Source organism: Montipora foliosa, chromosome 3 (assembly GCF_036669935.1).
Source record: "Montipora foliosa isolate CH-2021 chromosome 3, ASM3666993v2, whole genome shotgun sequence".
NCBI lineage: Eukaryota > Metazoa > Cnidaria > Anthozoa > Scleractinia > Acroporidae > Montipora > Montipora foliosa.
The window spans coordinates 20,501,419-20,510,845 of NC_090871.1; the positions used below are offsets into that span (position 1 = coordinate 20,501,419).

The 9,427-nt window shown below is 38.9% G+C and overlaps 1 protein-coding gene across 3 annotated transcripts; it reads left to right on the forward strand.

Annotated features, from left to right (window-relative positions):
* Positions 1 to 86: 86 nt before the first annotated feature.
* On the forward strand, positions 87 to 8,024 carry LOC137997034 (runt-related transcription factor 1-like). Of its 3 annotated transcripts, none has more exons than XM_068842736.1 (4): positions 88 to 560; positions 850 to 954; positions 4,825 to 4,959; positions 6,610 to 8,024. In XM_068842736.1, the coding sequence occupies exons 1-4, from the start codon at positions 230 to 232 to the stop codon at positions 7,470 to 7,472; spliced, it is 1,434 nt and encodes a 477-aa protein (XP_068698837.1). In that variant the 5' UTR covers positions 88 to 229; the 3' UTR covers positions 7,473 to 8,024. The 3 variants fall into 3 exon arrangements, with proteins under 3 accessions (XP_068698838.1, XP_068698837.1, XP_068698836.1); XM_068842735.1 differs by having other exon boundaries at positions 90 to 560; positions 4,750 to 4,959; XM_068842737.1 differs by lacking the exon at positions 4,825 to 4,959 and having other exon boundaries at positions 87 to 560.
* The last annotated feature ends 1,403 nt before the right edge of the window (positions 8,025 to 9,427 follow it).

Genomic DNA, 9,427 nt, shown 5'->3' on the forward strand with positions numbered 1-9,427 from the left:
GCTAAATGCCAACAGTAGGCGTGGGGCTTAACGCAATCGCCTACCGGGATTGGTCAATAACTTGTACATCACAGATAAAACGCAAAACAACTTGGCAGACAACAGATGTCAAAATCGCAGGGGAGTGGTTGGCTAAGAGCATTTCATTTCATTTCATCGTCCGGTAGTGTGCCAAACTCGCCACACATATTCTGGTGGCGCACTCTTGTGGTTTACACATTGGACAACCATGACCACTGCCGCAGAAAGCGCGGGACCACGAAAAATTAGAGGCGAGCGATCGCTTATTGAAGCACTGGCCGAATACCCAGGCGAGCTCGTCAAAACCGATTCTCCGAATTTTGTTTGTAGCGTGTTGCCATCGCACTGGAGATGTAACAAGACTCTGCCGGTCGCCTTCAAAGTTGTAGCGCTCGGCGATATTCCAGATGGGGTTCTTGTCACGATTGCTGCTGGTAACGACGAGAATTTTGCAGCTGAACTCCGAAATGCGACCGCCGTGATGAAAAATCAGGTCGCTCGCTTCAACGATTTGCGATTTGTGGGTCGCAGCGGAAGAGGTAAGCGCAGAAACGTGCCGTAGGGGCTGTCAGTTTTGACGCAATAAACGTAGATAGGGCTTCACTTGCTTTCAGTATGGAATCAGCCATCTGGAAAGTAAACGATGTGCTCTCATGAAAACATGTCATGTATTATATGGGCTTCAACTCAGCTTGTCAATTTCAACTTTCCGTCTGACTTCGAGACAATTCTCGTTGTAAGCATTTTATATATTTTATATTCCTTTATTTTATATCGATATTATTTTAACCGAGTTTTATTTTGTTTTCTCTTTTTACTGTGCTACAGGAAAGACGTTTACTTTGACAATAACGGTCCGTACTGATCCACCTCAAGTCGCTACATACTGTAGGGCTATTAAAGTGACCGTCGATGGCCCACGAGAACCGCGCAGTAAGTTTTCCACAAAAAAAAATTTCCTGACTCTTACATTGTTTGACAAATGCATTTGTGGTTCACCCTTCCCTATTCATCTCCATGTGTTGAATCCCAATTTTACTCAATTCCACTAGCCCAGTAAATTAAATCGGTACACTAGCCCCAGGAATTCATATGATTTTAATTTCAGTATGCAAAAGGAGAAGGGAGAGAAAAAAATAATAGCATGTTTGTTCCTTTATGTTCAAAGAATTTGAAATTCTGATTCCGACGTTGATTTGATTTTCAAAATTAATTCAAAATCAAGAGATAAGTATCTTGTTCGCGGATGAATCCCTCACGGGATCTAGTTTAGCTTTTAATATGTCGAGGTATTCGTGGCCACAACAATCTCATTCCGAACTCCGGTTGACAGTAGTGTTTTAGCCGCAAAGGCCTGACTTTCCTGATACACGCGAAACCCAAGAGGAGATAAAAAAAAATTGCGGCTTCGCCTTGAAACGGGTGTTGTAATGTTGTTTATATTCGAGAATACTGGCCGACTTAACCGCAAATAAACACAGGTAGTGTTTAGATAAATACGAGCCATCCCGTTGTCTCGTTCTATGAACTTGCCACGCGTAGCGGGGACAAATGATTTAGGCGATACGCGGGAAAATGATTAATGTTTAATCTTAAATTAATGATTCATAAAATGGCGGCTTGCTATTGGTTGCGGGGCTAATTGAATTGATTATCGTTCGTTTCGAAGACTCCATACAATGCAGATTGCAGGTGCATGACAGGTGGCTGTTTGGAATGACACCTCTTCACCTGTCCTCAAAGAGGCTTTTAGAAATACATTTGTTAATTTAATAGCATTTCTATCTTCCTAATCCAGCTAATAAATCAGATAACAAGAGCTGCTTTGAAATTGGATGTCTCAAGGTTTCAAGGCAAACCAAGAAAACTGTTCCAAATTTGAACTCCTAAATTTAGTGTATGTTTTATATGGTCTTGGTGAACTTTCTGGCAAACACAATTATTTGAGTAAATGTATTGAGTTTATTTTTCAATTTCACATGCATGCGGTTGTGGTAAAATAGAGTAATTAGTTTTTAGTTTTGGTCTTTATCTGATTTAATTCTCTGAGAAAAGTTCAATTTTCATTTCTGGTTCCTTTTTAAATTAAATTAGTGCAATAATTGATTTCTATCTTATGTGTTTCAATTTCTGATTTCTTACTGGCATGAAAATGAAATATTACTTTTATTTCTAAGCAGGCACTCAAAATAAGGTTTTTAGCTGATCTTATTCTAATTACTGTAATTGCCTGCATACAGCAAAAAATAACTTACTGTTTCATCGAACACATGGAAACAGGAAAACCTGTATGCCTTTCATAAGTCAATTATTATTTTTTCTATTTCAAAGAATTTAGGAATTTTGCATAATTTTCTTCAAAGCCACCAGCATAAATAAAATCTATATTTCATGCCTAGCAAGGTCAAAACTGGCCCTTTTAACATAAAACCACCATATCATACAGATATCCAGAAATCAAAATTCATAGCATTGTCCTGTGATAAACAAAAAAGGTAATTTGAAGCACAGCCATAGCTATGCATATAAGCGTGTTGGAAATTGACAGTTCGATTATTGATAACAAAGATTTTTGTCACAGTTGGGTATTATATTGTTAAAAATTTATCACAAACACAGGAGCCCTGTGTTCCAAAAAAATAAAAGCCAGATGTTGAAAAAATTCAATAAGGTTTTATAAGAATGAATAATATTTAATTTCAATGATCTCACTTTTGGAATTTTTGTTGTATTTCCTTGGAAACTATATATCCTTTTAAAATGAATCAAAGGATAGTTTATTGTTTCATGCTTAGGTCAGTGTATCAACATTTTACCATCAAACCTTTGGTTCAATGTGGTTTTTTTTCTTTTAAGATTTAAGTGAGATTCAAAAAGTTTGTATGTGTAAAACCACAGTATATACTATTGACTCTGATGGATTCCCATTTTTACCTCACCATCCATGCCTGCACCCTCAAACCACAAAACAGAAGATCAGTGTTTCAAATTTACCTTTATTAGGTTGAAATAGTGTGTAAACCATTTTTTCAGATTATAACATTGGATTTCACCACTGAGCAATTTGGGTGAAGTTTCATCTTAAGGGCAAAACCTCAACTGAAAATCATATTAAATTTAAACCTAAAGGCAGACCCACTACCTTTTCTGGTTGGTTTTAACTTCAAGAATTTGGTTTCCGTTTTTTACCATTATCAAGGCGTTCAATTTTGCTCTTGTTCAGGGAAACATATTCCAGTGATCTAATTAGTTATTCAGCAATTGTTTATCTCTTAATTTCATATTCTATTTAATACCAAGAAGCCAACTCCTGAAACATTTTTTTTTCCGTCTTATCCTGCTAACTGATCCAAATTTTGTGGAAAACTTGTTAAGACGTTTTTATTGGAGTAATTGGCGCCATATCGAATACGCCTTTTTCAAAGCAGTTGAGAAATTTCATTCAAAAGGAATATTAAAAAATGTGGTATAAAACATCATTCGGATCATTTGATACGTAAAGATCTTTTCTTTACTGATAATGCACAAATTATTTTTGAAAGGCCAAGTGAAATTATATATAGTTTTGTCAGAGCTTGTAGGAAATCGGCAACGGACGGCAAAGATATGAAGTCAAATGTCTTGGCCTGTGGCAAACGAGCTAAACAATGGAGAAAACCATCAGATAAATGTATTCAAATGAAAAGACGTTCAAATTTCCAATTTTTTGCCAGCTGAATCCGAGCTTAAGTTAGGTTTTGACTCGCCGCATTCTAATGCAATTACAAGTCAAGATTCCCGGCCACGACGCCATGACTCGCTGATAATACTTTTAACATCCGGCTGTTCTCATTTCGATTGAAACTATAAGCCCACAGATTGTAGATTTCCAAAGATTTGATGCGGCTGTGTTTTGGGTTTGTTTTGTTATCGGAGAGTTCAAAAGCGCTGTTCTCTGAGTGAATTTGTTAGTGCTTACCAAAAACTTGTGCAATTAAGAGCCTTCGTTTTTCGCGGATTTTTCTTTGATATTATCTGAACATCATTGTTGCCAAACAAGCTTGAAACAATGCTGAGCCATAAGCCTTCTGAGCCTTTTAGTGCGCGAATGTACTTCAGTGAACCCTTTCGCGATTTCTTTGCCATGGAATTCAGTGTTTTAGAGTTTTTCAACGAATTTCAATCCATACTTCGCGTTTGGAATCTTCTCCTTTTCTTAGTTCACAGGTTCAACATGCCGCCTCCATATATCCGGGTGTTTTTTTCACCGATGGTCGTTTTCAACAGAAATTCGAGACTACAAGACTAAGAAATTTGTAATGAATCGAGGTGTTTCGTTTAAGTCTGGTACTGGCGTTATGAACCGGTTCTATTTTTGCTAACATACTGCTAATGAGCGGAATTAAAACCCTTATGGCAGCAGAGAAGAATAATAAACATTGTCTTACTCGACATCCGTGTCGTTGCTACATCCTAAAAGTACACTGCACTACTTCACAACAGCTGTCTTGTAAAGAATAGATTCCTTTACAGCTCAAATATTCATCCGATGTGACAAATCAAGAATAGAAAAGTCTTCCGATTTTCAAGCGAAATTAGTAGTCACCACTCCCATTGGTATACTTCCCAGTGAATTGAAACACTTTTTTTTGACGAAGCTTGCATAACATTTTATCAAACAACAGCAATAACACATTTCCACCGGCGCCTTTAGCCCAAATTAAACAGGAAATTCATTTTATTTAACAGGGCACCGAACGCGTTCAGATGAAAGAGAACAAGCAAACGCCTACGAACAATTTCACTTTTCCGATCGCCTTTCAGAACTCGGATATGAAGGCCTTCGCCGTTCCATAAGGGACAACAGTTTTGGCCCGTTCACTGAGCTTCACCCGGGGCCATTACAGCCCGTCAAACTCCCACCAGATGCTTCGTCGGCATTCAGTGCGTTGAATCCCGGTAAGTTAATTTTAGTTCAGATTTGGTTCATTTCGTAAAAGTCAAGAAATGAAAAATTAACATCGTCACCGAAAAAAGACTTTTGAGTTCTTGTTTGTTTAATCACTAAACAGATGGACTCCATCTTAAAAACGCAGCGTCATTGAACAATCACTTCGGCTGACTGTATGGAATATCATCTGAATCACAAGCGCAAAGCTAAATTAAACTCAAGAGTTTCTGTCATGAGAAAGATTTCCTGAAACGAGTGCCCTTTCTTTAAATATATTTTGAAGTCAAGTAGAAGCTATTGTTTAAAGGTTTACGATTGCCCCACGTTTGTTGTCACAATTGAAACAGTTTGAGGCGTGGGAACAAAAAACCGGACAGGAGGAAAAGCGCGGTGCAAAATTAGTTAACGCTGGCTTCCGGAGTTGTTTCAGCACGGAAAAAAACAATTCTTTTTAAAAGTCCAGCACATATGTAAAAGATCTCCTGATTATACAATCTTAGTAAAACCGTCAAGTTGTTACGAAAATGGATGTTGATTACGCGGATGGGAGGAAGGTCTCTATAGTCAAGCGGAAATTTTCTGGTTAAAAGTCGCTGAATGTATTGTGCGATTAGTTATCCCGTTCCCACGGACACGTTGTCGCCGTTTTCTCCTGTCTAGACGCAAGAAAACAGAGAAAATCCCCTTATTTCCTATTCAGAAGATAAACTTACACTTCACCATGTTTCGTCGTTGTGTTTTACAACGAGGGAGCGACTCTTTCCCAAGATCAAAGTGGACGTCTTCGCGTTTCCCTTTGTTTTATTAAAGCTGTGTGTTTTCTTAAGTACTGACGAAGACCACGGCATGCTAAATTTGTAAAACTTCGAATGTAAGCTTTGTGGAAAATACTTATTTCGTATCAACGTTAGCGAACGATTGTACAGTTATATCAGTAGTTTTAGTTCAGTTTCTGCCGGCACGGTCTTTCAAAATTTCTTGTCTACTGGCGAACACTGAGGACGATCAAAGTCATCAACCAACCTGTGCATTCTTTAGCTGCAATTATGGTAAATTGTTTCTTTTATTCTGAACTGTTTAGTCGGTCGCAGAGATAATAGGCATTGCCCCTTAAAAATCTCTGTCGGCGTGTTACACATAGTAGCGAAACACCATCGGTCCAGCTTCCCTTGATATGGTGATAACCTTTCTAGCTTTAACAGTTCATTCTCTTTAAATGACTAACTGTACGGTTCATCGTCTCATCCCCTGCATTAAGTGACATCAGTAGTTAACGTAAGAATGTCGATAGTTTGGAACTCTTTTGTCTTATTACGTAGTAAGCTTTGAATGTCATCTGTGACGAAAAGAAAGACGCGAAATTTTACGCATTTCTTTGCCGGAAGCTTAGCCTTCAAACGCTCTTGATGGATCAACACATTTATGGAGGATGTAACTGATCAATATGCAACCGGCATTTCCTTTGTATTATTTGTTCCTAGGTTTCTTTCGTAGTATTTTATTTGGCTGAAGAAAGACTAGAATGGTTTACAGACTGCTCGTATTTACTTCTCGTTTCGTACTTACTAGTCCTCATCGGTAAATCTTTCAAGCAGACTTGCGTGAAAGGCATTTAAAATCTTTATCTGTTCCTTTTTTCCTTCATTTTGTTTTTGCAGAAAACAACCAAATTCGTTCGCAATCAACGTGGGGCTTCCACGGTTTTCCAGGGTTTGGCCCGATTCCACCCCATCCACCGTCAGAGGCACAAGTTAATCTTTCGGCGTTGAACGGACTGCCAGCGGCGAGACCTCAAGTGAATTTACAGAACACAAGCGCCAATATGCCAATGCTACCTCACTACACGGAGCCCAGATTTCAGGGAATTGCGCAGTTTCCGTTTAGAACGTCTCCACAAGCTACGTCGAACACAACTCTCACGACTGTTACGGATGGAATAGGAGCGGGAATGAATCAAGGAGGGGTCCACTCTTCACCCGGCATGGACTCTGCCCACGGGATGTACCCCACGGCGTGTCAGCAACTCAACGCCGCTCCTGGCTCTAACTCCGTAATGAACGGACCCATGTTAAACAACAATAGTTTATCCAACGGAATTGTCAATAACGGTTACACTTTCAGACCACAAACGTTTATGCAACAGACGGCTATGGGTAAAGGGAACTTGGCGATGAGTCCAACCACTTCGGGCTCCATGGTTGGACCGATTACTCAGGCCAACACGACCACCGGGGTTTCGTTTCCCTTATCGAGGCCTGGTGTAATGCCCTTGGTTGGACAGACAATAGGAAGCCCGCAAAGAATACCACTGCCGCTCGGCAATGTCGATCTGAACAGCGGCTATAGCGCCTTGACGAGGAACGATGGACACGGAATGATAACATTGAAACAAGAACCAATTGATCCTATGCCGAACCATGTTGTTAATCATCATACGGGAATTGAAGTGTCACACGCAGAAACTGCGCTACACGAACGGAACGGCCATTCAACTCCCAAAGGAGTGTGGAGACCGTATTAGCGACGACTCGGAAATTAGTTGACAAAGACTTCCTAGCTAACGCCAGTGAAATTGTCGTTCACTAAACATTTAAGCTATTTTTATTAACCTCGAGCCCCTGGAAAATTTATCAAGTACCGCTCTCTAGCTCTTAATGCTAGGAAATCAAACATCAATCAAGGAATGCCCTGTTCAGGAGCTTCACATCATGTTCCGGATAGATCTGATATCCACAACGTGGCAACGTTGAACAACGTCTAGTAAAAGTCTCTTAGTAGAAACAGTTCTGTCCAGTAGCTTTTTCGCTACTCTACAAGTTTTTTTACAAAACATCTTAATCTAAGCCTAGTTTTAAGACAGCAAAATTTTCTGCACAGCAAGAACATTCTGCTTCAATACCAAGCTTTCTTCTGATCACTTAAATGCCGTTTGTCATCATCATGTTCATTCAGCTCTTATTAACAGAGTCCGACGAGGTTTTAACCGCTTTGAAAAGCATGACGAAAACGCTACTATTGAAGTGGGCCTGTTAAGTTCGCTTTTATTTTGAGTGATTACAACCTTAAAATGTGATGATTTGCGGTTTGAGGGTTAAAAAGCCATGGGGATGTTTGTTTTCTTACAGAACTTTCAATACCCTACTTTCGCATGCAGTTGTTATAAGAGTTTCCATTTGAACTTGATCGCTTTCGGAAATCTGTTGCCGAAAATAAGCGAGGCAAAGCGTTTGGCATCTTCCTAGACGTTAAAGTGACAATACACCCAGGTAATTCAACTTTTTTCCTTCAAAGAGCTAAATAATGCAAAAACGTGCTGGAGTGCTGAAAATTTCTTAACTCAAATCATAGAAGAAGTGAGATCAACGTTTGCAATTCATTTCGGAATACCCTTAAGAAAGTCCCAGCCTCAGATTTAGAACTTGGGATCGACCAAGGATGGCTCAAGAAGGATCGAGGTTAGGCTTGGAGTGTAGATTATCGTTCGCGTTCTCTATTTATTGCTCGTTTACGTGCCGATAGACGGAAAATTAGAGTATAGGCGCTGTAACGAGATGCAAGAATTTATGAAATTTAAATGTGATAAAATAAGCTTGGAGGAATACCATAATATGGACAGAGAGCTTAAGAATATAGTATCATATTTATGTATATGGATTATTATTGTTATTATTTGAACTTCGGAGAATGACCTGAAGTTGAAATAAGATTTCAAACCTTACACCATGCTGCGCGTGAAATATAAAAGTTTTAAACCGCTCTGTAGAATAATATTATCTGTCACAATGGTTTGTGTGAAAAAAAAAATTCTCACGACATCCTGTTAATGACAAGTTAGTGTTGTTTTTACCCCAAACTTTTATTTTTACGAGAATGCAGACTTCTTGGAAGTTTTATAAATATTCCATCTTCTTAAACCGAGAAAAACCGGAAAAGTGGAAATTGCGAAACTTCGATTTACTTATTTATATTTGAACGAAAGTCGTACACGTACGAAAAAAAAACAGTATGATTTCAAAGTATTAAGTCCGTTAATATGTAACTTACTTAATTGTAAGATTACCTTCGAGGTCCTTTGAGATACAACCGTTGTTAAAAAGAACGTGACTTCGGATTACGGTAAACTGACATGAAACACGAAACCGTCAGGATTAGGGACCGTTTTTTATCGTTAAAACATGCTTTTTAATTTTATGCGGTGTTGTGTCTTTAACAGTCCGCCGTGGGCTAAAATAATAATCGAATTTGACGCAATTGCAACTCGCAAATTGCAAACCCGAATGCACGACACTTCTTTCCCTGTTTACCCGCCAAATTTTATTTGTACAAGATATGCAGACTTCCTGGAAGTTTTATGAATATCCCGTCTTCTGAAAAACCGAGAAAAACCGGAAAAGGGAATTCGGGTAACTTCCGCTTTGCTTATTTATATTTGAACGAAAGGCGTACATGTATGTAAAGAAAAACAGTGTGATTTCA

Excerpts from the sequence above, each read along its gene's own strand:
- LOC137997034 (XM_068842735.1), top strand. The coding sequence starts at position 230 with ATGACCACTGCCGCAGAAAGCGCGGGACCACGAAAAATTAGAGGCGAG. Across the intron at positions 955-4,749 it reads TGGCCCACGAGAACCGCGCA|GGCACCGAACGCGTTCAGAT; the intron begins GTAAGTTTTCCA and ends TTTATTTAACAG. Across the intron at positions 4,960-6,609 it reads ATTCAGTGCGTTGAATCCCG|AAAACAACCAAATTCGTTCG; the intron begins GTAAGTTAATTT and ends TTGTTTTTGCAG.